General features: G+C 36.6%; 3 protein-coding genes across 22 annotated transcripts; 1 reads left to right on the top strand and 2 right to left on the bottom strand.

The window, feature by feature from the left end:
* Positions 1–311: 311 nt before the first annotated feature.
* Positions 312–2,194, bottom strand: LOC113725578 (protein LIGHT-DEPENDENT SHORT HYPOCOTYLS 1-like). The gene has a single exon (XM_027248834.2). It carries the CDS (start codon positions 1,163–1,165, stop codon positions 557–559), a length of 609 nt encoding a protein of 202 aa, XP_027104635.1. The 5' UTR covers positions 1,166–2,194; the 3' UTR covers positions 312–556.
* Positions 2,195–8,873: 6,679 nt separating this feature from the next.
* LOC113725577 (putative lysine-specific demethylase JMJ16) lies at positions 8,874–18,294 on the bottom strand. 16 transcript variants are annotated; one of them, XM_072074014.1, is made up of 14 exons: positions 17,443–18,021; positions 17,196–17,256; positions 16,666–16,741; positions 15,694–16,014; positions 15,508–15,576; positions 15,052–15,129; positions 14,356–14,883; positions 14,042–14,266; positions 13,641–13,802; positions 12,841–13,209; positions 11,136–12,579; positions 10,929–11,032; positions 9,886–10,083; positions 8,874–9,504 (listed from the first exon to the last, which is right to left on the bottom strand). In XM_072074014.1, exons 3-14 carry the CDS (start codon positions 16,690–16,692, stop codon positions 9,175–9,177), a joined length of 3,855 nt encoding a protein of 1,284 aa, XP_071930115.1. In that variant the 5' UTR covers positions 16,693–16,741; positions 17,196–17,256; positions 17,443–18,021; the 3' UTR covers positions 8,874–9,174. The 16 variants fall into 16 exon arrangements, with proteins under 16 accessions (XP_071930115.1, XP_071930116.1, XP_027104628.1 ...); XM_072074015.1 differs by having other exon boundaries at positions 15,700–16,014; positions 17,443–18,020; XM_027248827.2 differs by having other exon boundaries at positions 15,694–16,001; positions 17,443–18,020.
* A 4,584-nt stretch (positions 18,295–22,878) lies between these two features.
* On the top strand, positions 22,879–26,378 carry LOC113725575 (uncharacterized). 5 transcript variants are annotated; one of them, XR_003457369.2, is made up of 7 exons: positions 22,880–23,447; positions 24,173–24,350; positions 24,487–24,584; positions 24,673–24,721; positions 25,186–25,282; positions 25,782–25,867; positions 25,948–26,378. XR_003457369.2 is itself a non-coding variant. In XM_027248823.2 (6 exons), the coding sequence occupies exons 1-6, from the start codon at positions 23,208–23,210 to the stop codon at positions 25,999–26,001; spliced, it is 753 nt and encodes a 250-aa protein (XP_027104624.1). In that variant the 5' UTR covers positions 22,883–23,207; the 3' UTR covers positions 26,002–26,378. The 5 variants fall into 5 exon arrangements, 2 of the variants coding, with proteins under 2 accessions (XP_027104625.1, XP_027104624.1); XR_003457368.2 differs by lacking the exon at positions 24,673–24,721 and having other exon boundaries at positions 22,883–23,447; positions 25,948–26,093; positions 26,193–26,378; XR_003457367.2 differs by lacking the exon at positions 24,673–24,721 and having other exon boundaries at positions 22,883–23,447; positions 25,948–26,093; positions 26,188–26,378.
* The last annotated feature ends 828 nt before the right edge of the window (positions 26,379–27,206 follow it).

The following is a 27,206-nucleotide window of genomic DNA, read 5'->3' as shown; positions in this document are numbered from 1 at the left end:
TAAATAATAAGGAATAAAGAAGATAAACGAATATTTGGAGTTCGAAAATTGTCTAAGCTACGAAGATTTGCAGACATAGTCCAAAAAGAAAAAAAAAAGTTGCAGATATAATGGACCAGAACATTACTGTTGTGATACTATCGCATGAGCATACCGTATCAATTTACCCTCTACCATCAACAGTTGCACCGTCAAGCAATTGGTACTCCGACCAATTCCGTTCTCATCAAGCTTTACTCTTTCTAGTTCTCAAAATCACAAAGCAAATCACTCAAAATTTTCCACTGGTAACAAAGAAGAGAATCTCAAAATTATAGCAGAAATATCGCTTTTCATAATTCTTGAAAGCTCAATATACACAACAGAGAGGAAAAAATAAAAAAGGAAACCTGATTATTCAGCTACTATAAGCTTATAACTAAAGCAGCAAATACACACTATGACAAAGATTCATGGTATATCAATCTGTGTGCTCATTTTCCAAATTAAAAGTTTCTTTTATACTACTACTGACGAGTAATTAATGCTCCCAAAGTCAAGCAAATAACCAGTAGTACTAAATCATAGCATTTGTTTCTCCACAAGGCAGAGTTACACCCGCAGGAGATTTGATAGCTACCTGCTGCTTTGCTCTTTTTCTCTTCTTCTCATAACTGATCCCTCTAGACTTGGACTGAAAATCACGAACATCCCTCAGGAAAAGCCTGACAGCTCTAGCACCAAAAGGGTTTGCTTCGGGAAGACCGCCATGTTCTTCATAAGCAGCTCGAAGGCGGCCAATGAGGGCATCCAGGCTTCCCCAGGCTTGCCTGAGAGGGCAAGGGCAGGGTGCAGGAGGGTTTGGGATGCCAAAAAAAGGGCAAGCTTGGTTGTGCACTTTAGTCTTGCCGAACTGGTCCAGGTACCGAAGAAATTCAAGAACATGAGAACTGCTGCACAGTGGAACCGCCAGTGGAGGCCTGTGGTTTCTTAAGTATTGGCAAAATGTGTTCCAGTCCCGGCGCTTCTGATTTTCGTAACGGCTCAGAGGAGGCAGAGGAGCAGGAGCAGGAGCTGACCCGGGTGACATTGTCAAGCAGTTTGAAATCAGCTGGCTGTTGGTGCTACCACACTTGATGTTTCCAGAAATTGGAATGCCTGGCACTGGTGTAGTGATAAAATCCATCGAAGCAATGTTGCTGCAGGATCTGGTAACTTTTTTTTTTTCCTTTTCTGGTTTAGGGTTTTGGACTGCAAGCTAGTACTTGGTTTCCTGTTTTTGTTTTTCCTTTTAGGTTGATTACTTGTTTTTCCTCTTAGGTTGATTATCAGAAATAATAATAATGTGTGGGCTTGTGTGCACAAGTGAGATAGATGTGAGTAAGAGAGAAGTCTTTTTAGGTGAAAGTGGGGTTGGAAAAGTAGAATGTTGAACAAGCAATAGATGATACAAGTACTGCTACTACTTAATTTAGCATGGGAGCTGCATTTTCTTGAGTAAAAAAATGGGGACAAACGCGAATCGGGAAGAAGGTGGACGAGGACAAGTCAGGTGAGGATAAAATGATTAACTTTGCAGAGAAAGTGGAACGAAACTGTGGTTTCTTACTGAGATCTTGCTGCTGATCAGTCTGGAGACTTTTGTCCGAGCCTCATCAACAGTTTCACCAGTCAAACATCTTGGGAGACCACCAGTACTACCTTCTTAGCTGATTGAAAGGAAAGCACTAGTTGATGATCAATATCCATCATCTGATTTTTTTCTTTCCTGGGAAAGGGGAAGTAACTACAATTATAGGGAGTCCATGAGAGAGAGAGAGAGGAATGGAGAACAGTCAAAAAGTTTGTGGCAAGAAGATCAATAATGTTTGGCATTAAATTGAGGTGATGGGTGTAGAAATATGAAAAAATGGTTGACTAGGCAACAAACTACACTATTTATAGTCCGGTAAACCACAAACCAATCAAATTTTTTAACAATTTATCGTTGAGATTTGTTCCCTCCTTTGATAAAATTACCCAATTGGATCAGGTACATATTTCCACTGGAGATGACCCCTTGATGCAGTATTCGCAACGTAACTTTCTTGATAGAAGTAAACCTCTGTTGGCTCGTAGTAGTGATTTTACAAAAATCCGGCAATTGATTTGATTGGCTCATCCACATAAAGCAACAAATGTAGGAAAGTTCACAGAGGTGCCAGTGGCCCCAGACTCATCCGAATTCTTGGCTGCCCCGTGTGTCACCTGCATTTATTGCAAGCATTTGCCGGTTGACCTTCATTTCTTCTTAGTTATGATTTTTGTTGGTTGTTTTTCCATCATATACATGCACTGTCCATCTACCAGCAAACAAAAGTGTAACTACGTAGTAACTGAGGCCTAGTCCAATAATTGGTTCGCGATTTAAACTAAGCTTGCATCCCCATCCATGTATGTGTCTTCATGATACGTAGTGAACCAGAAAGTATGGAAATAAAACTGATGAGAAGATGAATAGCTGCTATCACACTTACTTACAGAGCGCTGAAGTATTTTACCAGTTGCAACGTTCATGCATGTGGTTGCATCTTTCTAAGTGCAGAGTGATTTTCGTATGAGAGAAATTTTTCCTACTTCTACAGTCTACATGCCCTTCACTCTTAAATTACAAAATTTGTTCGGGAAACTTGGTTGTCTGTGGCTCTCAACATTTCTCCACATGGAGAATATTTTATTGATGCCCAAAGATTTGCTGATAGCGAATGTCAATGGTCTTGCCAATAGGATGTCCCATATTATTGTTCAAGGACAAGGAGGGAGAGTGGTAATATCTTCTAAACTACAAATGGATATACTATCAAGTAATCTTGTGTACGTAATCTTGGGAGTTGATTAGACGTTTTAGCTATCAATAACTCACAACTAGCTGTAGTAGCAATAATCTTGGGGTGGACCATATTTCAAACCCAGCGTGCGAATTATTGGAAGCAAGACATTTGTTACGAGATCACAGGTGCAGTCTCATCTGGCAAATCTATTAGGGATAATTTCAGAAACTTCTCTCGAGGTTTTTAACAATTTCACCTAATGCCTTTAAGGTTTTCAATTTTTCTTAATCCTACAAAATGATCGTAATAATCTTAATATATTAATATTTGTCATACAATTAAACAATTCATTTCTAATCTTGTGCATATGAAAGCATCACATAATTAGACATTTAATAGAAATAAAAAAAGATTTGCTCGCGGAATAACCAAATATGTCCTAAACACAATTTTAATACATTACAAATTAATTTCAACTTTGCTAGGAAGATTTAAAGATAAATAGAAGAATATGTAAGTTGAAAGTTGACCTGGTATTGGTACTCCAATATTTGAAAGATAGGATATTACATTGATGCAGTCATTGAATTTTTTTGTGTTTAACAATGCTGATTTTTTTTTTTTAACTTAGATTGAGGCTTTAGAATTTAGGGATTGATTGTGGTAGCGGTCATGGTGATAATGGTACTAATTTGAGATGTGGTAATACGAAAGGTTTAAATTTGTAGAGATGAGGGTTGAAAGTGGATTTGAAATTTTTTAAAGAATGTTCCATATTTTTTAAAGAATTTTATAAAAAGGTAAAATGAACTTCACAATTTTATGAGGGTATTTTAGACTATTCATTTGAAATTTTGACCATTGATCAATTTTTGTTACCAAAACAGTAAACTTAGGGAAGGTATATGTAATTTTTTAGGTCAAATTATTAAAAACCTCAAGAGAGGTTTCTGAAATTATCCCAGTCTTCTAAATAATAGCTGAAATATGGCTAATAAGTCATGATAATAATGTTCTAGTCTACATATTTTGTTTTTGTGAGAGTGATGATTTAGCCCCAGGAAAAAGTCAGGAGGAAGGGGTGATCCAGCTAGAATAGGCTTCTAATTGTACATTTGATCCTGCTGGCCCTCTAGCTATTCATTTAGGTTTATTGAATTTTTTGACATTCTTCTAAACTACAATTTCTTGTTCTATAGGTTTATAGCAAGCGAAATTGGCATAATCTATTTCTTTTCCTACAACCAAAATCCGGTTTTGTTTTCCGAATCCAATTGAAAATCATCAACTTTAAATGTAAATTGCAAACGAAAATAGAATGAGAAGAGAGCATATTAGCTTTAACATTACTAGAACTCAACCTAGCTGCCAAGCATTTTTATATCAACTAGAAATATTGGAGTCTGCAGACTACTTTTGCCTTTAAAATCTTCAACCCTAAAGTGGGAAATGTGTCTTTGCTTTACACTTTCCACTTCAAGCCATTCAAATTATGTTTGGTTTTAAGAAGAGATGCCTTTACACTTCCCAGCGATCGTACATCAACATCTACTGTATTGAGTATATGCATTTAGCAACCACTGGGCCAATGACTCAGTGGTCAGCAAGGAGGGGTTTAAATCCCGCGAAAAAAATTTAAAGGTTGTGCCATAACACTTCCTTGGTTTAGTTGGATCTATATACCAACTAACCTCCTATCACAGTCTCCTTAGGCTCCATCTCCCCCCTATATTAGAATAGAGTAGGTTATACAAATGTATCATTGCTGACAAAAAAAGAAAAAAAGAAAAAAGTGTGTGTGCATTTAACAGCCCTATGACCTTATGGTCCTTATCCATAAGACCAACAACTATTTCTATGAGCACCAGAAGTTATTTTAGCCAATTGCTAACAATATCTGGGTTTGTTTGGATTGTGAATTATTAGAGATATTTTTACTGTAGCACTTTTTGTGATGTGATGTATGTGAGATAAAAAGGTAATTGGGAAGATAAAAAGGTGTGTTGGAAATTGTAATGATGATGTAAGCAAATATATTTTGGTAAATAAACTACAATCCAAAGGTTACAAATATTAATGCAATAGGACACTTACAAGGATGTCGAATAGTTGATGTACCCTTTTTTGAACCAGTCATGATTTAGGTCTAAAAAATGTTAGTCTAGTTAGTGCAGATACTAAATAATGGTAAACCTAGGCATCGATCCATTTAATTCATACTGCTATGGCAGTTTGGTTTAATAGCACAGAACAACAAGCTTCTTAAACAAGAAGAGCGAACAAAGACATGAATGCGCCTCATCACTTTTAACAAGCTTCATAATGTATACTATTTGTGAATAGGAGAGACAAAGGGCCTCACTTTCATGCAACCTGCAGATTGTAGCGCATCTTCTTAATTCTACAAAACACACGAGAAATAAAAAAGAAGTTTATGGTTAAGTAAAACTGAAATTTTGAACAAAAGACAAAAGCGAATGACACAAAGCTTTGCTTTGCATTTTGTGGCATTTAAAGAAGATTATAGTAGATATGTGGTTGAGCCCGTAAAACAAACTAAAACGTATTATATTGTGATTGTTGTTTCAAAAACATAAAACTCTTTTGGATAGAGAGGTTTTGAAAAAAAAATAATTTGACTCACAAATCCCAATCACCTTTTTATCTCACATATACCACATCACAAAAAATGCTACAATAATTATTTCAAATAAATCATTCAAATAAACTCCTATCCAAACAAACTCAGTCTAGTGAGTGAAAATGTTCATGTCTGTATTTTATTCAACTTGAAACAAGCTCGTCAGGAGTGTTGGGATTGCAATTTTTTTTCAAAAAATTGTTACATTTTTCATGGACGTCTTTTCCAATAATCTTTTTATCTCACATCTATTAAATCGTTACAGTAATTTTTCTACAAAAAAAAAAGTCCAAAAAAATGCAATCAAAACAAAGCCTTGTGAAAAGGGTAGAGTAGTTCAAGCTTGAGTATGAAGGAGAAGGGGAGTGCGTGCGGGTGAGCGTCAATTCAAATCAATTCAAGGGAGAGAGATATTTATTTTCCAATTTTTAACATCACAATTCTTTTTGTTTATGCCCTGTTCAGATTTATTTACATCATGCATCTATTTATATACACCTCAGGGACAAACTGGTTTAAATTGAAATTCGTGAAGCCCTGATCCGGGGGAGCCTCGGGGTTAGCAGTTGCTACCTGCTGCCTGGCGATTGCTTCCTAGTATAAACTAGCGAGCAGCACTAGCTAGTAGCTACTTCTCGGCCAAGTTTAGATGCTGCAAAACCAAGAATAGTAGTTTGCGAATTTCCAACTTATGCACTTCAAAGGCAAAGCAAGAAGAATATGCGGACCGCTATTGCCGTACGTTGCGGCGATGGAGAATCAGCAAGTCATTTGGGAAGAAATGATGATAGATGATAACAAGGAGAGAGAAAAAAAAATTCGTACCACCATACTTGACGTTATTATCAATGAGTCTGTTTGGATTGTAAGTTATTTGGGATTATTTGAGATATTTTTACTGTAGCACTTTTTGTGATGTGATGTATGTGAGATAAAAAGATATTGAAAAGATAAAAAGGTGTATTGGAAATTGTAAAGATGATGTAAGCAAATAAAATTGGAAAAATATGAAGCAATCCAAACAAAAGGTTACAACGTTGTAATATGCATCCCTCCGTTTGGATTGGTCATTCTTTTCCAAAATAAAATTTTCAAATAAAATATTATAAAAATATATGAATAAAAATATTTTATTTGTACAATATATTAACTATTTCAAAACTATTTATAATCAAAGTTTTTCATATATGCTGTTTACATTAAAATTTTTTAAAAACACTCCAGAAAATATCTAGTTCAAAACCTTTCTTTTTTTTTTTTGCACGTTAATCCAAAATATTACACTACTTGAGTAGACTATTAAAGTAAAGTAGCATTATATGGATTTGCATCTCCGTACAAACAAGAGATCCCGCAATCTTAGGTGGGGGGCCAAGTTGCCTACACCCAAACGCCCCTTTCGGCATTGACACGTGCACTAAAAGTGGGCCCCCACAATGACAGCGTGCTCTACCACGTGTCAATCGGTACAGCTTGTCGGGCAACAGAGCCCGCTTTCTTCTTCCCCTCCTCGCTTGCCGCGTCCCCAAACGAAGCTGCGTTGCCGGTTGCTCACACGAACGATAGCTTTAGAAAGCCCTCGTGGTTCGAATTGGGCCGTCCGATTCGTCACAATGTTGATGTCACCCCTGATTCGATCTTCGTCCGTACAGTGCCCCTAATTTTTCCTTCTTTGGATTTAAGGTATGTTTCTAATTAGGGGTACCCTTGTCCGCCGATCAATTCTTTGGTTCACTAAATGATATGATGATCAGTACCGTGGAGTCTAGTCTAGCCTAGGGTGGTCCTTGCCCTTTCTTCTAAAAACTTCTTCAAATTGTCTACGCTGCTAGCTGCCGCCCATTTCACAAGAAAGAATGGATGTTTTTGTTTGGATAAGTTGCATTATTGTCATCTTCTTGATTTTTTTTTTTTTATTTCTATTTTAGGGGGGGCATATTGGAAGATGAAAGTGGATACTAAAATGAAATCATCACTACACGTGCTACGCTGCTAGTTTACTCTATTCGATACAATCATACATTGAATATATCAGTTTAAGTAGGCACTGAATTTAGGACTTGCAATGACCTTTTGCCTCTCTGCTTTAACATCAATTGTTAATGCATTCGTCCTCTTGATCGGCAGTAGTAAGAATTAGAAGAAGAGGTAAGTTTTTTTTTTTTTTTTTTGAGCGCCCGCTATCCTCACTTTTAGTGAAACTAATTTGAATTCAGTCTAAGAAGCGCCCGTAGAGTCCGACTCTTACTCGAGAGTGAAACCTTGACTCAAATCTTTTCAAGACGTCACGTGTAGGAATGCAAATATTAAGGGTCTAGTTTTGACACTGCTACCTTATTTGGATTATTATTTTTTGGAGTTTTATAAAAAAAAAATACTGTAATAATTTAATATATGTGAGATAAAAAAATAATTGAAAGATGTGTTCACAGAAAATTTAAAAATTTTCTAGGAAAAAAATACCTATGCAAAGAAAGAGATAAGGATCTTTTTCTAGTCACAGTAGTCTAGTCAGACACACAACCATATTTTCTTTCCCGGTCCAAGTTCAGGAACTATTGTTCGTTGAGAAGGACAAGCACCTGTCACAATCTTGGATCTGTTTGCCCACGTCTGAGATCAGTGAGCACCGCACCAAGTCTTTGGGTTTTGCCCATTTGACGGTTGTTCCAAAATCAAGAGGGAGGATAGGGAGAGAATCCTAGACTCGAGCCCACTCGGCCCATGTAAGGCCATGATTAGTGATCCGTATGATACAGTGAAAAATCAGACGGGATCTTCTGTCCATTTTTCATGTTCAATGTAAAATTAAATAGTTTCACTTATTAATATTACTAATGTGATACATAACACTGAATGCGTATTTAAGGGGTGTTTGGTAAATAAGTTTTAAATTCAATAATATTCTAATTGCATCCATAGTCTTCTACTTTGGAATTTCATGAAATTCGACAACATTGGTTAATTCAAAAGGTAGACCGTCCATGCTAAAATTAAATTTGAAACACATTTACCAAACACTGCCTAAATATACATTCAATGTTATGTGCCACATCAACAGTATTAATAAGTGAAACTACGTAATTTTCTATTATAAAAAAAAAATGAACAGATATAATGAACAGAGTATCCCGTCTGCCTGACAAATCGTTCAGTTACTTTACCCAAGGGAATAGCCTAATCAAACTGAGGGTAGAGCACCTCCTGCCGCTACGCTACAACAATAACTAGAGGTTTCAGAATCAGAGCGTATAACGTGAATACATGCCAAAAGTAAAACCTTTGAGAGTTTGTTTTCTTTTCTTTATTGCCGAGAGTATTTTATTAAACAAAATAAAATAAAAACGAAGAGAAAGCCATATATATACCTGAAAGACCTGTATAAAGCTAACATTAAGACAGTACAGAATTCCACTTCAAAGAAAAGCAAGAAAGGACACAGATTCAAAAAATGTGAATTTCCTTTCTATCACCTGAAAGAATGCGATTATCAGAATTCCAATATGTACCTGACGAAACTAGACTCTCAGTCTCAGGTACAATCAAGTACAAAATTTATGAGAGAGCCAGATCCACTGGAAGCCGTCATGTGTGGCCTAAAAATGGTACTCAGCATTTACAAAGTTTCAAGAACAAAAAAGAAAAAAAAAATAAAAAGAATTTGTTATGGGAAATCCAGACTCAACAATGAGAAATGAGAACGGATCATCTTGGGGATGGTACTAATGAAACTCAGAATGTGGACTAATTATCTTGGCGCCTATGAACCTCTTCAGTAAGAAGCCGAGTTGCTAAGTTTTGGCCACTGACCGGATTATTATTGTTGCTCAAAATACTGTACAGAGCTTGGAGCTCTTCAAGAGCAGCCTTTTTAAATAGGCTGGTAATTTTTGTATCAACAGCAACGGGAACCGACTGCCTTTGGTTGGCCTCTTGATGATTTGACACTTCTGTCTTCAAAGACAAGTTTCCCACAGTGTCCCCAGGAGGTTTAGCGTGTTGTGGAATCTGCATCAGAGGCCTTGACTTCCAATACTCTGTACACACCCTATTCTGGTCCATCGCCTGAATAACCTATTTGCAATGAAAGAAAATAATATGGGAGACTGAAAGGAGAGATTTTAGTAATTGGATGCATGCACGCCTACGCCTACTATAATTTGAGTACCGAAACACAATGGCACAAAGTTCCAGTAAATTAGTACGTCAAATGGCTTTTAAAATTTCAAGTAAATATTTCCATCATTCTGTAAAAAAAATTATACAAGATGATTAAATGGTAAGGAATTTGGAATAAAATGCACATCTTTTGTGAGACAAAAAGGATATAGTTGATGCTCTTTTACTATATATATTAAAACTGTTTCGAGCCTTACATTAATTAGTAACACCTGTCATCCTCCAGCAAACCATTTGATTTAAAGCAAGCATTACGTTTGTTACCAAATAAATTACCTGCACAATTGCTGGCGAAGAGAAACCAAACATTTCCATGCCATCAAGACTTCCAGGAGGCTGCAAAGGAGGGAGCTTCAATTTTCCTAACTTATGCTGCTTGGCAATCTCTTGATTCACTCTCTCACGAACCAATTCCCAGCATCTAGCAGCCGAAACATGGACAAATACTTCACTTGGAGAATCTTCCAATGAGACCTGGCAATGCCATTTGACATTTGTCAGCTTCAGAGAACGTCCTAATGGAATTAAGAATCCCAATATTGCGGGCTAAATGCAACATTACAATAATGTACAGCTTGGAGTGACCATTTACTTCCAATACTAAAGCAGACCTGATCTACAGGCTGCATGAATGCTATGTTGGGCAGAAAAGCCACATCACCCACAATGTGGTCCTAAGCAAGAAATAAAGTACCATAATTTACTGGTGTGGCTTAATCCTAGCGACATGGTCTAAAATGGAATCGTGCCTAGTTTATCTAATTATTTTCCCTCAGCATACATAAGCCAAGCTTATATATCGATCAGTGTTGGGGCCATCACAGAGGATTCTAATCTTACAGAATGAACAAGACGTCAGGTACCCAGGAGATACATCGTAGTACAAAAGGAACAAAATATGGTTACAGAACACGTGCCCCAATAATTATCTTAAATATCTCTGAGCCCTGTTTTAGAGCAATCAGAAGATTGAAGCTTTAGCAGATTTTGAGTGATAGTTATCTAAACTTTGAATACCCTATGCATTAGTTGTCCACAAAATAACAAGATATGCAAAAGACAGTTTTGGCATGCTTTGTTTATCAAAGGATGTTCAAACGATAGCAGAGCCCGTGATGGAAAAACCAATTTAATCACAAAGACAGTTAATGACGTAGAAGTCATTTGCAAACAGGTTAAGGATGTGGCAAATACGCTGTAAGACGTAATAAGTTGCATTCCACATCAGTTACGATAAATTTTTCTCCACAAAACAGCGACAAATAAAGCCAAATAAAATTAAAAATGAAAATAGAAATTTGTATTCTAGATTTACTAACCATGAACAAGGGTCCTTCCTTTCCAGCATCCAGAATTTCAGAGACATAGTAGCACATGTTTGTTGGATCCAAAAGATTTATATATCTCACACGACTCGTGAATCCTGTGTTAAGACAGCACAAACGAGATTACTCTCCATGGAAGCGTTAAATTTTGCAACAAAATTAATAATAAACACTTTCAAGGAGTATTCACAATTTTCACACCTTTGGGGTAGACAGCCCGACTATCACACCACAACTTTCCAGGACTCACTTTTCCAAACTCCAAAGGTTCAACATTACAATTGATTCGTCTAACTACCTTAGCAATTCGAGGACCTTTTTGCCGATAATATCTATCCAAATTATTCTGAGATCCAGATGCATTAGATGAAAGGTTTTGTAAATTATCTGTTGGCCTTGAGTTGCCATCTACTTCCAACTTTATGAGCCTATCTTCATTATTAGCCTTCTCACCATCACATGGCTGTGGAGGAAGAGAGTTAATACTCGCACTTGGCAAGTTACATTGACGGTTCTCTATTTGACCTGAAAAGCCCTCTGTATTTTTATCAGCACCTGTATTGGTTAAGGAAATACTGTGGGGAATATGATCTTGCAGATTCGGCTCAAGATTTCTCTCACCCAGTGTAAGATCTTCAGCTTTTACACACACTGAGGTGGACAATTTTGGACTCATCAAAGGTACATTGGCCGTCCTATTTGTTGATGTCATATTCTTACTAGAACAACTAACCTTTTCTTTGGGAACGCCCACTGCTTTTTCAGACAGTTTCATGCTCAGCTCCTCTCCTTCATCATCACTAAGGAGTATAATATCATCATTCCCTTTAAGTGAACCATTCTTCACTTCAGGTCTAGAAAATGAATTTCCTGTGCTCGATGGCTTTCCTCTGGAACAAGCTTCAGCATCAGGAGAAGGCACCCTTTTGAACTGCTGCCTAGGTTTTGCATCAACAACGTTTTGTAAAGAGTTGTCTAAGATGGAGAAAGTTTTCAACTTATCTGAAGCTAATAACTCTCCAGTTAGCTTCTCTTTTTGCACCAAAGTTGGCTGGCAAATAGCCTTTGTGGTATTCAAAATCCCCGCATTTCCCTTTACTTTCTGATCATTTAAAGAAGTTATCTCTGGCTGCAAAGTTTGCGGGCAAATGGCCTTTGTGGTATTCACAATCCCTGCATTTCCCTTTGCTTTCTGATCATTTAAAGAAGTTGCGTCTGGTTGCAAATTTGGTCCTTTGGGTGCAGCTCCTTCAGGGGTACAGGATACCTTACCAACAAGCCCAGGTGCTTGTGAATTCTCCCTAGTCATAGAAGTCAGGGCTAGTCCTAGATCAAGTCTTGCCCATCGGTATATTGAGCTTAACTTTCCTTCCAAAGCTTCAACCAACATATTCAATTCATTAATGTCATAACGGAAGAGGAAAAATTTCGCGCCCCAGGAACATGAACACAGCTGTTTTGCATGGTTTAAGCATGCGTATTTATCTGGTGAACAGTAGTGACAACCTGCAGCAGACAGATGCAGATCAAAAAAGCATACACTGCACTCTCTCTCACTGGTAGCATCAAAACTGCTCTCCATCTTTAGTGCCTGTGAAGAACTGCAAAGAAATTCCCTTCTAACCCTCTCCGTCTCCACTCGTGACTAGGCCAAAGGAACAAACAAAAAAAAAAAATTAGCAGTTGATCCGAGCAGAGATGGCTGTAATGCATGGCCAACTGTCACTAAACAAACATCCTTTAAGTTACATATTTCATTTGCTGCAGAAGAAGCATGTAACCAGCTTAAAGGCATTCAGTAACTGGTTCCATACTAATAGTCATAGATTACTGACCACAGCTTGAAAATTAAAAGACAATGAGAAGCACTAAGAGGTAAAGGAGCTAAAAAATACAAATTCCTCACCTTCAATGCTTTAGATAAGATCCCATCCTTACCACACACATCCCGCCATCTTAAATTGGCTGAAGTGTTCTTCCTTAATAAACTAAGTTCCCAATGTGCCTTTACTGCTTCCCTTGCAGCCCCTAACAATAATTTATCATGGGATATCGATGTCTTCCGGCCCTGCTCACGGTAAAGTTCAATAGCATTCTGGCCATGAGGTAACCAGTCAACAGGAGCTACATTTACTGCTTCGGCACAATTAAAGCCACAATTGAACCCTGCATGGTACGCTCGAGGGAAAGTTAAAACAAACTCTCCAGGATTTTGGATGCATCGATAGACAGGCACTCCCTCTGCTTTCAGTATGGAAGGAGAAAGTTGAGTTACCTAGTCACAAAGACAATAAAAAGAACTCAAAAACACTGACAAATTCAACTAAGAAATATTGCAGGGCAAGGAAATATAATGGAAAATTTCACAAACTAACTATTTAATGTCCGACAATGTAGATATATACCAAAATTATCACAATAACCAGAATGTAATCCAGGATTCTATGTAAATGGTAATCGATCTTGACTAAATGCACAGTACCACAAAGCCCTCAGAAAGACTAATTTAAAATGCTCAAAGATCAATATATAGAAAACATGAAGTGACAAAGGCCTGTCTTTTTTGGGAAACAACTCCATTCCAAAGCAATCATAAGGTGGTAAAAATAAGCAACAGAAAGCAGCTGATCAGAATGAAGTCCATAACATGAAACATTTTTAACAATCAGCTAAAGTGTTACTGCATTGAGGGAAAATCTTACTAACCAATTTATGGAGCAAGTCAGGCTGTTCTGCAAAAAGGTCAGGCAAATGCTTCCTCATAGCTGCCTCCAGTTTCAGAGCATCTGCTCCTGGAACACCATACCACAATTTTGGAGCTCCCCAGTGCATGTAATTTAACGAGTACAAGTGGTGATCTTCAACGTGCTGTTAGATCGTAACAACATGAACATTAAACAAAGAAAAAATAAGAAAACTTGGAACCATCCAAATTGAAAACTGTAGTTCCCACATGGTAATCCCACAAGCATAAACTACCAGGTGCTTTACTTATGTCTAAGTCGTATATCACATAACCTTGAAAGATTACCCATGTCATTCAGAGTTTCTAGGTGCAGTCAATTCCATTATTTTTGTTACAATTAAAGAAGAACACCAATCCTTACCCAACAGAATGATGAGAAACACATTCCTACGTAGAGCCAAGGCACGAGGACACCTGATATGTCACTGCTCTCATATGAGAGAACAGAACCTGAGAGCCTAGGGAAGTTATTCAAATTCCATCCAGAAGTCACATACTTTGCATCAGAAGAAGAGCCAACTTGATCAGAGTTTTTTGGAAACCCGCTGCCAAATTCTCCAGTTTCCAAGTCAGCCCCATAAAGCACCTGAAGAGAAAAGAACAGATTCACAAAAAGCTATTAGGAGAAAATTCTAAAGATCCTAAAACATGCAAAATCCATCACGAGATAAGCACCTCAATTTCTTCTGTAGGTCTCTCTACCATCCGCCAATATTCACCCTCAATATCCGCCACTGAGGGTTCCCGCTGGTCAAGGGTCATGTTCATCTTTCCTCCTGGGTCCGAAGTAGTATCACTTTTGCTGAAATATTGCGTCTTGAAATCATCAGCATACTCCTCAAACGCATGCAGAGTAATCTCTGGACCAGGTTCAAACCCAAATCTCTCAGCCTCATACATTCCAAAATCACCAGGGATCTTAGTGTCTCCACTACCATTTCCATGGTCTACTCCAGCTTTAGTGCATCTTCTCCTTTTCTTCCTCTTCTGATGATTAACTTTTAACACCTTTAATGTTGAATCCCGATTTTGAAGTTTGTCAATCCGCTGAATACGAGTTGAAAACTTTGAATTCTCCCATTGATGCTTTTGCTTGAGAGGACAGGGAGGTTTCCATGAGGGGGGTGGCACAATGCGGCAAATCCCATATGCTTCTGCTTTAGAACGTATGCTTGCTATATATTTCAAAGTGTCTTCGAACTCCTGTACCAAATAATCCAATAAAGCCAGTCAATTATCAAGCGCAGGAGCAAGCGAATAGTAACAAATTAAACTCCAACACAAACAGGGACCCAATGATAACAACATGTCGGGTCAGGATCATGTATGAAGCAATGAAAGAGCAATCAAACAACCGTGACAAAAACAGACCTCTTCAGATGGATAGAAGACTGGAACCTCCTTAAGATCAGGCCTGCATGCTTCTTCAGGACGCCATTTAGCAGTTACCTGTTTTCAAGTTTCCAAACTGTGAACCCATGGAAATGCAAAATATACAACCTTTGGACTCTTAATATTATGACTGAAATATCAAGCTCTTTCCAACCTAAAATAAAAAACCAGCACCTCGCCAACTGACATAGAAAGCAAACAAAACTTTATGACAAAAATTTTCCAAGTGTAAGCAATGCAGATTTATACATTTCAAATCACAATTGTAAGTGACCCTAAAGATCTAATGGCATGTAAATATTCTTATATTTTCTAAAAAAGGGTGCATATAAGAAATCAGATACACCTCCACATACATGGAGAATTTTTGAACATGTTAAGGAAGCATTGTTCATGAGAATAAGCCCAAAAGAACCATCAGGTCACAAAACTAACCTTTTGGCAGTTGACACACTCATCACATCCACGAATTACCCCTTTTGGAAGCCGGGACTTTAAAAGCTTCTGCAAATGCAATTTGAATATCAGAAACTATACACTAATGCAAACCTGGAGATCTACATCCAATGTTCAAGCAAGCACAAAAGGAATATACAGTTGAAAACAATTTTAAAACAATACCAAAACCTGCTCAGAGTCAGATTCATCCCCTGAACTGTTATCCAGATGGCAGTAATTTATCCAAGGTCTGCGCCTGAGGGTCTTTGCAATTTTACCTTCCTTGCTGTATTCAATTTCAATTTCCATGCGGGTTGACTGTGATTCAGAACCACTAGCAGATGGTGAATGATCCACTTTTATATCTTTATCTTCCACCTTCTTCAGAGTGAATGGAGCAATTGACTCAAACCCAGGTGGAATGGATGGAATATCCATGTTTTCTTCTTTAATACAAGTTCTTACAAGTTCTGTTCCCATCACCATCAACACTGAAGCCAGAAACTATGTCAAGAAAATATTGAGGTGACCATTCCCAAAACATAGGATAGACAACGGGAAAACCAAAGCAACAGATAAATAAAGAAAGAATACCCTCAGTCTTTACTTATTTAACTCTTTACTCTTCAGGGATTAAAGAACCACCCTAATACTTGTCCCCATAAAGCACTAAAACACATTTACAAAAACAGCAACTACAGGGCAAGGTAGCTTAGATGTTGCAGCTTACGAACTGTGAAACAGTGAATTAGCAGATAAGTGAGACTGCCACAAAATCCTATCTACAATTGTAGGACAAGGTTATTTTGACACTCAGCTTGGTTCACAACAACAAGGAACTCTAAACAGAAGTCAAAAGCAATGAAAATCCCAGTATTCTTCCTAATCAGACAAAAAGTAGGCCATGTACATTCCTCAAGCTTTTACGAGCCCTTATAACAGGACAAACTTCCTAAGGATCTTTCTCATAATCTAATCACTAAAGCAATGCAGAAATGCCAGAAAACAACTAGAATCAACAAGAAGTTCACACCATCTCAGACAGCTCTGTAAGTTTGTTTTGATTTGCTGCATTGCTCTAAAATCAGCAGACATCATACAGGATTTATCTGTAAAAACATAGTATAAAAAAATCATTGGGAAAATTACGCCTACATGTTTCCAAAGATTTCTCCAACTCATGTTGTCTGGCTATCAATCTGATTAAGTGCTCAATAGCTGGCCAAGTCCTCTGGCAGAAAATTCACACATTACACTAAGCTTGACATATAATTAGTGTAGACAAATATTCATGTAAACTGCCCATATTACTTTCATAACCTCAAATAGACATATCAAAGCAATAGCATTTACACGTTCTCTCCTTCTATTCCTAAAACTTCAAGCTTATGCTCTTCTCAAAATAGAATCCAACTGCTAAGAATTTATGTACGTGTGCATAATGATAATGATTAATACCAGCTTAATTTTCCTTGGACCTAGATTTTCTGCATTTACAAATAACTACCTGAACTTACTGAACTGCACAGGGTACATCCCATATTAATTTACTATATAAATACAAAGAAGAAAAAGCCATAAATTCTGAGCATGATTGCTACTAAAAATATTGATAAAGAACAAAAAACATTTTTAATTTGGCACCCAACAAAAAAGAGAAAAGAAAAAAAATCTTGATTGCTTACAAAATTCTTGATCCAAAGATCTAATTCTCCGTTGACCTAGAGCTGCTCAGACTCCAATTCACTACACCCAAATATTGCACAAGAAATCAGTTTCCCATAAAATAGAAATATTAATCAGCAGCCCACATAAGAAAATCTTTGCATTTAAATACTCATAAGTCTAAACCTCATAAATTTTAGAATTAGACAACTAAAAATTCAGAATCAGATTGAACAGATCTAACCCTAGCGCAGATATAACCCTAACCTTACTTCCTGAGAGGGCACCCACCAATTAACTTTTGTATTTACTATTTGCTTTGACCACCATATCACCTCCAACTTCGGATTTATCCACAGTACAGTAATTAGAAACCCCTAATGTTGGGCTAAGAAAAGTAACATGGCACAAAAATTTTATCCCAGAATGAAAATTAAAAAAGCCCAGTTTTTATATTCAAGATTGGCTGGGGCAATGTAAAATTACGTCAAGTCTGGATAAGGGTTGATGAGTCCAAAAGAATAGAAAGAAATTGGATTTGTCTGCACAAGATTTGAAAATTGGTTTCGAAATTCCAATTGTCAGTCGTAAAATTAAATGAATTGAACAAAACTAACTCTCTACGTCTACAAAAACAAGCAACCAGCAACAACAGAAACCGTGGGCACCCATAAGTTTTGCCTAAACCTTCTTCTTCTTCCTTTTTTTTTTTTTTCTATTAAGCACCGCGTGCGTGACCAATTTTGTCACGATAAAAACCTTCTTTTTTTTTTTTTTTCCCTTTTGCCCTTTGTAACAATCTATTTTCTCTCTCTATATTTATTAAAAATTGTTATGGCATTTGTTTTTCTTTTTCTCGGTGGAGTGGGTACGGGTTTATGAAGTGGTCCAATGACGATAGAGACCTGATCTAACAAGGAAGGAAGGCATTAGATTAGTAGTACTACATTAATTAATTTTTAATCACGGGAGGTTATTGAATAATTTATTTTTATGGGGGTTTAAATTTAATTGAGCCTAGATGAGACTTATTGAATTGTTCGCACTTACCAGTTTTTCTTATTGAACGGGGTGAGTCTCTGCCCTGGTCTCTGGCTCTGAGATTCTCAATGGGGAGCGGACGCGTGAGTGAGTTATGGCGGCCGCGATTCCGATGCCAAATAGGCCAAGGGGTGCGGGTGGAATGAAGGCCCGACCCTGACCCGTCCTAAATCTAAAGGTACATATTTCATTAGTATTATTTTGTGAACTAAAAAAGCATATTTCAGTCAAAGATATTTAACCAATTGTGGGGGCCAAACATATATCCGTGAAATGAATTGTTGTACTTTGAGAAATTGACGCCATGAGAAAAAATCACGACGGTTGAGCAAGTGCTCAGAAAAATACGAATAAAACCAGCTAAAACATTTATGATATTCTACATAAGCCTTTTACAAAATAAGATTTTATCCATCCCATATTTATTAATGGTTTTTCCTTTTTCTTTGGATCGACAGGCGTTCAGTGAACAACGGGTAAGAATGTCTTAATTTTATTTTTTTTACCATCAAATAACTACTAACTAACGTGTTAAAAAATAAATACAATAATTTCAAAAAGGTGACATGTAATAAAAAATCACAAAATTCAATAGGAAATTCATTAAAAATCTATTTTTCCTTCTATTTTGATTATTTGAGTTCGTTAAATTTTGTGTATTAAATTACTCAGTTATAATTATTGAAACTTAAGTGAAAAAAATTAAAATATGATATTTAAGAAAGAAAATATGAAAGTAATAAAAAAAATAGGACAGAAGGGTGCGACAAACCATCCGTCGCGTCTTTAGTTACATCTTCTGACGGTGACAAATGTGTCGGTTTTATTGGGCATAGATCTAAGGAATAGGTAAAAATTGGGGGCTGGTTTGAAAAGGTTATATTGTGGTGGATATAGAGAAAGTGATGCAGATGATAAGGACGTTGGACCATTATACTAGCTCATTCATAATAATTTAGAGAGATAGAGCGAGAATATCCTTTTCTGGGGTTAGAAATATTTAGAATAGAGCTATATAGAGAAGATTTTTATCAATCACCTATTAAAAGTGCACCAAGTTTGAAACGAACAATGCCCTTTAAATGCGAATCTTTTAGGAAATAGTAGAACCTAAATCGAGAAAGCCAAGGAGACAATAACTATGAAAGTGCGCATTCAAACTCTCATTAGAAAATTATAATAGCTTGCATATAAATTCTAGTGTTTTGAGAGGAAGTGATTAAGAGAATAAATCTGCCTGGTTATCATATTAGCTAATTCATAATAATCATAAATTGAAAGAGAAACAGAGTGAAAATGCCCTTTTTTTGAGTATGGAACAGTTAAACGTCAGCAATATGTAATCTCAAAAAAACTTTTCATTTCACCGGATGTTACACGGTGTTTATAGAAAGTAATGTTCAATTATCCTTGTTAAATTGCACTCAGTGTATCTTTTGCCAATAAAATAACCTTAAACAGTATTTAAGTTCGCATAAGATGATTCACATAGTATGCTGTTTATTAATATGATAAGAAAAAATCATGTGATGAATCATGATATCGTTTGGTTAGGAGGTAACAAGCACTTCATGGGTAATCATTATGAAAAGCTTCATGTGTAGATTCAATTTTATTAATATGAAAAAGAATGTCCAAATACAAGAGTGTAATAAATACGAGTGTATAGACTCATGCAATAAATTAAGTATTATTTGTATGCACGGGCACCTGTTAAAAAACGCCATCATCGTATGCGTGACACATAGTGCCAATCAATAAATCAATGCAATTAATTAATCAGGATTTTTCATTCACCACCCTATACATGTATGTACTTTCTATGTTGAAAACAACATTTTTGTTAATGTGTTTTTTTAGCAGGTGTCCTGAACATTAACATGCTCAATATTCACCTAATCTACAATATATTTATACGCATACTAACAATTATTATTCTCTGTTATATTTATATATTTCACCTGTTTAATCTTACATACCCTCCTTCATATTTATTTATTTTTTCTTAATTAATCTTATATTTTCAAAAACATAACACCTGAAGTATGTCTTAACAAATAGGGCACTCATTAGACAAATTGTTCGTTAATTTAGTTTTTTTTTTTTAACTTCTTTGGGTGAAACGTTATCAAGAGAGCTAAACCTATAATATGGGTGAAGTAATAAATGTTGAAAATAGGGGCTAGGGAGATAGAAACGTTAGGATTAATTGCTCAGCTTATTGGTTTTTTTTTTTTTTTTCTAAGTATGATATCACTTAAACCGTAAGTTGGCATCTCATACACATATTAAGTACTTTACAAATGGGTTAGTTTAAAAATACCGCATTGAAAAATGTATTTTTATTACTTTACTCCTTGGACTCTCAATAACCTCAATTTTCTCATTGTGCTGTTGCATTGTTCCTCAATCGAGTCCAGTTTACACAGAAAATCCCAATTTTTAATGATTATGCTTATCTCTAATGCACATAATGTCATGTTTATTCCAAATTACCCCATAAGATTTCTTAGTGACTTCTTTTTTTTTGGTTAAAAAAAAATAAAAAACCAAGGGATAGTTTCTCGATTGAGTCATTTGTCGCTGGATTTGTATGTAGGTCCTCTTTGAAAATATCCATTAGTAGCTATTTTATTGGGAAAAAAAAAAGAGATTGAGGATATAAAATATGTCATTTTCAAAAAAGTTTTCTTATTTCCTATTTGATCATGCATATATGTGTCGAGGTACCTAAAAAATTGAGTTTATTTTGGGGCAATTTCATCCATTTACAAATAGCGCATGCAAGGCACATGGCCTGTTTTTGGCTCCGTTTGACAAGTATGTTTTTTAGGTATTTGTTTAAAACTTTACAGTAACTTACTGTATAAGTTTTTTAAAGTGTGTAAATTTTTGAATATTTTGAAGTGTATAGTTTAAAAACTTTAAAAAGTTTTTTGAGGTTACTGTAGTTAAAGTTTTTAAAAAACCTGTAGCAGACAAACTTGGCAAAAAAACTTCAGTGCCAAACAGGGCCCGATTTCGTATGCTAATTGGACTTAATTGAGGCAGATGTAATATCACAAGAATAGAATTGGTGCAAATGGACATTGGAAGAGGCAAAGTTGAGAAAAAGGTGTCTTCCAAAGGGGCTTTTTAAATTTAACCCTTTAAAAATTATAAGAATCTTATGTTACCTTCCCATGTATGTTCTTTATGCCTTGCTTTTCAGATAAGTTATGTTTTTTTTTTTTCAAATAAGATATGTCAAATAATAAAATTGTGTGTTTAGTAACTAAAGTTGAGGTTTCAAGATGGTTCAAATCCCTTTTTCTCCTTCCCGTTTCTTAAATCTCATCCTTTTTCTATTAGAAAAAAATTAAAAAATGTAACAAAATTATGTAATAATACTCTTCAATCACCTATTTGTTGTCAGTTAGGGCTTACGTGACATTTTATTTAAATGAGATTAAAAAATGAATTTCATATATGGTTAAAATGTTCTAATATTAAATTTTCTCAATATCTTTAGTCATTTATTGATAGTTATTCATGACAGATTGTTCTACCCTTTTAAATTAACAAAATACCAAAAACATTTGTTTATCATCGCCTGTTTACTAATTACATTGGAATTATTAAAGTATTTGACATCGAAATTGATGTTTTGGACAATAATCTATATTCAAGATCCGGCGAATTCTTTTATTTCGTGTCCGGATATGAGTTAGTGGGGTTTAGTTATTTGCAAAATTTTGAATGTTAGAGTTTAATGACTATCGGGGCGGATGATAATATTTGAATTTTATAATAAGCTCACCTTCCTTTTTTTTTTTTTTTGTGTTTATCTTATGTCCTCACGGGGCAAAATAGGAAAACTCAACAATAAATGATACTCCCCGGATACATGAATCAATTCCGCAAACTCCCCGGATACATAATCTGATGAACCAACACTACAGGCCTTTAGAAGTTACAACACATATTTTTTTTGCATTTTATGGTTGCAAAAAACGTGTTATTTTGAGTTGATTGCGGTATGCAACCCTGCACTATACCCTTTCAAATGATGAATTTTAGTATTTTTTTAATACTTATATTTTATTATTAATATATTGTATATCCGTCAATTAAGTTAAATACTATTAAATTTTGTTGGTCTATATATTTAAATGAAAAGAAACTTGACTTAGCAGGACAATTGCAGTCTTTTGGTTGAAAAGATATTTGTCATGAGTGGTTGGTATCCAACTAGTTAGGAAATTTGTTAGTACATGTTTATGGTATAAGGTAATACCAGCAGCCATTTGGGTTTGTTGATTACCATAAATGATTTAAAAAATCTTGGTGAGATGGAGTGTGAATGATCCAAACCGTACTTCCTATCACTTTGTCATTATATATTGCTTTTATCAAATTCATATGGGCGTGTACTCCCGTCGATTCTCTATTGGACTCAGTTGAGATTATCCGCTAAAATAGATTAGAATGAAAGTAAGTATTGACATTGATTCAGTTCTCGTCGGTTCTTTATTAAGCTTTTCCCTAAAATAGACTAGAGCCCTAAAATGGACTAGAGTAGGAAAGGGTACATGGTGACTATCGACAAAAAAAAAAAAAAAAAAAAGTGTGTGTATATATATATAAGAGTAATATAAAGTGCTATAATTAACAGTTTACAATCATACAAGCTGCAAAACAAATGATAGTTCGGGAGGCAAATTGCAATTAATCTTTTTTTTTTTAAATAAGGAATCGGATTCCCCTTTCCAATCACTAGAATACAACAGTGTAGTCTGTAGACTTCTCTGTTCCATCGACTCTCTCCCCTTGACTTGTTTCCCAATTTTCCAGACCTCCTCGTGAAATATTAAGTCGAATTAGCGCTGAAAAACAACGAAGCCCTAACTTTTGATCCCGCTTCTCAAATCTCGCGGGAGCTTTTCATTATCACGTATTACGCTACTACTACATTAAAACGCCGTCGTCAGGTGGGAACATCCGGTTTCGCTATGTCGTCGACATCGGCTGCTGCAGCTTCTTCTTCATCCTCAGCGGCGTCGTCTCAATTCACCTACACTACCGGCACGTACTTTCCGACTCCGTTTCACCTACAACAGCCGCAAACCTATGTGGCTGCTGCCGCTGCCGCTTCAATTCCGCAATTTCCTGCTCCTCCTCCTGCGGTTCCCCACGTTTATCCTGCTCCCGCTACAGTCCCTACCGTGTACTCCCTCCCTCAGTATCAACAGGTGCGAACTTTTCTATATCCAATCATTAAACCACGTTGTTTTTTTATATGAATTTTGGATGGAATATTTTTGGAGAGTTTTAGGGCACGAGTGATTTCGGCTCTTTTTCCTTTTCCCCTGACATTTGAATTCCCTTGTCAGCAGCTATGATGAGAAACAATTGATCTTTTTAATTATTGGTAGGAGTCGAGATATGTATACCATTGTTGTCTATGTGAGTGGAGGAACCAGGAAGTCCAATTTTTCGGTAAAATACCCGGTCTGTTCATTTATATATATGGCTTAATTCATTTAGGAAGAACTTCCTAAATTGAACGAGGAAGTTGAATTTAGACATTAGAAGAACTTTAGGTTAATATTTTTCTTCTAAATTTTTTGACGTTCTTTATTGTTGAGGTGTGATTATGTACTTAAGTTGATATGATAGTGGCGGATGTTTTAGTTTTTAGGGGGGCAATGTAGAAGGTGAAGGGGATTTCACAAATTTTAGGGTGCAAAGGTGGGCCAAATAAAATATTGGGGAAAGTTGTCGTGTGGTACCTGATATTATTGTGGAAGTTTGGTGACCCAGGGGTTTTGTATGTGTGGGCAAGAGTTCTTTTTTTTTTTTTGTGGGTTATATTTGCATCTTAATTTAGGTATAACTGTAGTTTGAAGAAGAGGAATGATGGCAATATTTAAAGTTAAACCAGTCAGTTCTTAATATCTGAAGTTTTGGTGGACAGGCCCAGCAATTATTTCAAAGGGATGCACAAACAATAACACCTGAAGCGCTAGAGAGTGTGAAAGCTGCGCTTGCAAGTAGTGAGATTGAGCACAAGGCCGAGACTAAGAAGAAAGCAGTACCTCGTAAGGCAGCAGGGCAGGCATGGGAGGATCCTACACTTGCAGATTGGCCAGAGAGTGAGTTTCGTGTACTCTACTCCCTATGTGGTTGCATTCGTCATTTTTTATGACAATTTTCACCTGTCTTAATTCCTTCACTGATCTTGTTTTTGCTAGTATTAATGCCTTCAGTATTAATGTTTGTGTTGTGCAGATGATTCTCGTTTGTTCTGTGGTGATCTTGGTAATGAGGTGAATGATGATGTTCTATCCAAAGCATTTTCAAGATTTCCATCTTTTAACATGGCCAGGGTGAGTTATCTAAGGATACTTCGGCTCTCTTACATCTAACATTATTTATTCGGATCATATACATGAGCACTTTGCATGTCCTCTTCAGATATTATTTTGAAGTGCATGGAGCCCTCGAATGTCTCGTATTCATTAAGGTAGAACTCTTTTTGGTCTGAGATTTCATGATATTTGCAGTTTGCAAGGATTGAGACCAGATGAGTCCCTGAATTCTTTGTGGATTGTAAAGATATGAGCTTTTGTTTTGAGGGTTGTGTTTTGTTGTCAAGATTGCTACACAGAGAAGTGATGTCAGATGTGCTAATAATAGTGGTAGTGTTGGTTTTTTTTTGGTAACTTTCTCTTTGATATTTAAGGTTGAATTAAGGCAAAAGGTGGCTGGGGAGGGGGCGCAGTCTGCAGTTTATTGGAGTTGCATTTCAAACTTTAAATTGTATCATACTGTAGATTGGTAATTCCAGCTGCTTGTACTATCCCTTCGGAAGCTGCATTTGTGCCTAAATGATCATCTTTATTTTATCTGTCCAGGCATCTGTTGTATGCTGATTTGCTAGGATGCCTTTAAGTGTTGACTGGTCCTCCTCAAAATTAATCTGTTCAGGTTGTAAGAGATAAGCGGACTGGCAAAACCAAAGGTTATGGATTTGTAAGTTTTTCAAACCCTTCAGACCTTGCTGCAGCGCTTAAAGAAATGAATGGTGAGTAATGAGTCTCTGATTATCTTCTTTTTTGGTTTTGCTTGTTTGCCATGGTTCATGTCACTTCAATTTATTGTTAAATTATGTAGCTGTGAGGGAAGGCTGTTCATCTTAAAAATGGTAAGAACGTTTTCTTGTTTGGGTAGTACTTATCGTTGATAAGAAACTTATTCCCTTATGAAGGCAGTTGGTTTCCTTCCTCATTGCCAACTAATGAATCATGCCATGCTCAGACTAATAGAAAAGAATGGCTGGTAACTACTGAAGGAAGAAAGAAATTGCTTAGACACCCATTGCTGAAAGGCGGAGGACTGAATAGACTTCCATTAAGAGGATATTTTTTCCTTTTAGGCAACTTTTGTTGTAGATATGGCTTTTCTAGTTTCTAATTGGAGTGTGTTGTCTGTTTAGATGTGGGGTGTAAATGTTGCAATGAATTAGAAATGTCATTTCAAATGTGGGACTGTTTCAATAATACGTTGTTGACAACTGCGTTCAGGTAAATATGTTGGAAATCGGCCAATCAAACTCCGCAAGAGCAAGTGGACAGAGAGAACAAACTTTGAAGCTTTAGAAAAGCAGAAGGTAATCCCTTTATTTGTGCTTTATGCAACTCCTTCCAGCCACTGACACTTAATGGCTTTTGTTCTTCATTGTTTTGGCAGAGCCATCCTCAAAAGAAACCCAAGTTGGCGAAGAAGTTTGTGATGCACAAGTGAGCACACGTGGTGACAGTGGTTACCTGTTCCTCCCTCCTCCCCCTCCCCCTCTTCTCTTCTCTCTGTGAAAGAGGGTGACAAAGGGGAAAAAGGTTATCTCAAATATGAGATGTGTTTTGATCAGGCTATAATTTCGATGTCTGCTGATGAATTGCCTTTTTTTGTTTGTTTGTGTTCTCTGTCTAGAATAGCAAAGATAGGGCTGCTGTCGGTTCTCCTAGCTATTGCTTGTTCTTGGATGGGGAGAACAATAGAAACATGTTTACGCTTGCATCCCTTTTAAGGACTTGATAACTTATGTCCGTGACTAATGACTGACTGCTGAATTTGCACATAAATTTGTATCTTGAGTAAAATTTCGTGGTTATCTTCAGAAATAGCGGAGAGATTTGTTTTACTGCTATTCTAAAGAAGTTTTAATGTTAGACAGAGCACATATTCGTTCGCGACGTGTTTCCTTCAAACTTCAAAATTACATCGTATGTCAAGTGCTCGGTTGTTTGGTCCCGGAATAGATGGTCGTGCAAAATGGTCCGAAAGTGTGTGAAGTCTGATGGTAACAATTTCCAAATTGGGACTCTGAATACTGCTTGGCTACGAAGACGTAAAATGTAGACCTCCTCTGTCTTTCACGCTACATTCTGGTGAGCGTTAGACTGTTAGAGAATCTAGATTTGGTTAGGTAGTCTTGTAGCCATTATCGTTTGCAGCTAATGGGCCAATTGGACCCAGGTTGAGAGGAGCATTTAATTAGGTAAAGATTGCCCATAATTTTCTAGTTCTTCAAGGGGTCGGGCAGGTGACCATCATCTTTCGCACCTAATGGGCCAATTGGATCATTGGGTAGTCCGTTAGCAAATGAACTGAGAAGCCCGTTGCCCAATCCACCATGCATGCAATGCAGATGTCCATTAGCTGGAACATCTAAACAGTGTTATCCATGTGCATACTGATCCAGTTGTCCATTAGCCAAAACATGTGGCCCAGGTTGAGCAACAGCTGGTTGATTGGTAACACTCTCTGTAGTATTTTAACGTGTCAGCCCAGTTGTTGATATCCAAATGAAATTCTTCCCCTTCAAAGTTGGGTCACCTTTGCTCTAAGACTCCCCTATGTAGGTGTAAGAGTAAATTAAATTAGGTTAAATGTACCGTTACGTCAAAAAAATATAAAAAAGTCCAGCCAGTTGGCTCGGGCAACCTCCA

The sequence above is a fragment of the Coffea arabica genome, chromosome 2c (genome assembly GCF_036785885.1).
Source record: "Coffea arabica cultivar ET-39 chromosome 2c, Coffea Arabica ET-39 HiFi, whole genome shotgun sequence".
NCBI lineage: Eukaryota > Viridiplantae > Streptophyta > Magnoliopsida > Gentianales > Rubiaceae > Coffea > Coffea arabica.
This window is presented reverse-complemented; position numbering and strand designations above follow the sequence as displayed.

Excerpts from the sequence above, each read along its gene's own strand:
- LOC113725577 (XM_072074014.1), bottom strand. The coding sequence starts at position 16,692 with ATGAGTTGGAGAAATCTTTGGAAACAT. Across the intron at positions 15,130-15,507 it reads AGTGTGTCAACTGCCAAAAG|GTAACTGCTAAATGGCGTCC; the intron begins GTTAGTTTTGTG and ends ACTTGAAAACAG. Across the intron at positions 9,505-9,885 it reads CTTCGCCAGCAATTGTGCAG|GTTATTCAGGCGATGGACCA; the intron begins GTAATTTATTTG and ends CATTGCAAATAG.
- LOC113725578 (XM_027248834.2), bottom strand. The coding sequence starts at position 1,165 with ATGGATTTTATCACTACACCAGTGCCAGGCATTCCAATTTCTGGAAAC.
- LOC113725575 (XM_027248823.2), top strand. The coding sequence starts at position 23,208 with ATGTCGTCGACATCGGCTGCTGCAGCTTCTTCTTCATCCTCAGCGGCG. Across the intron at positions 23,448-24,172 it reads CCCTCCCTCAGTATCAACAG|GCCCAGCAATTATTTCAAAG; the intron begins GTGCGAACTTTT and ends TTTGGTGGACAG. Across the intron at positions 25,283-25,781 it reads AGCGCTTAAAGAAATGAATG|GTAAATATGTTGGAAATCGG; the intron begins GTGAGTAATGAG and ends AACTGCGTTCAG.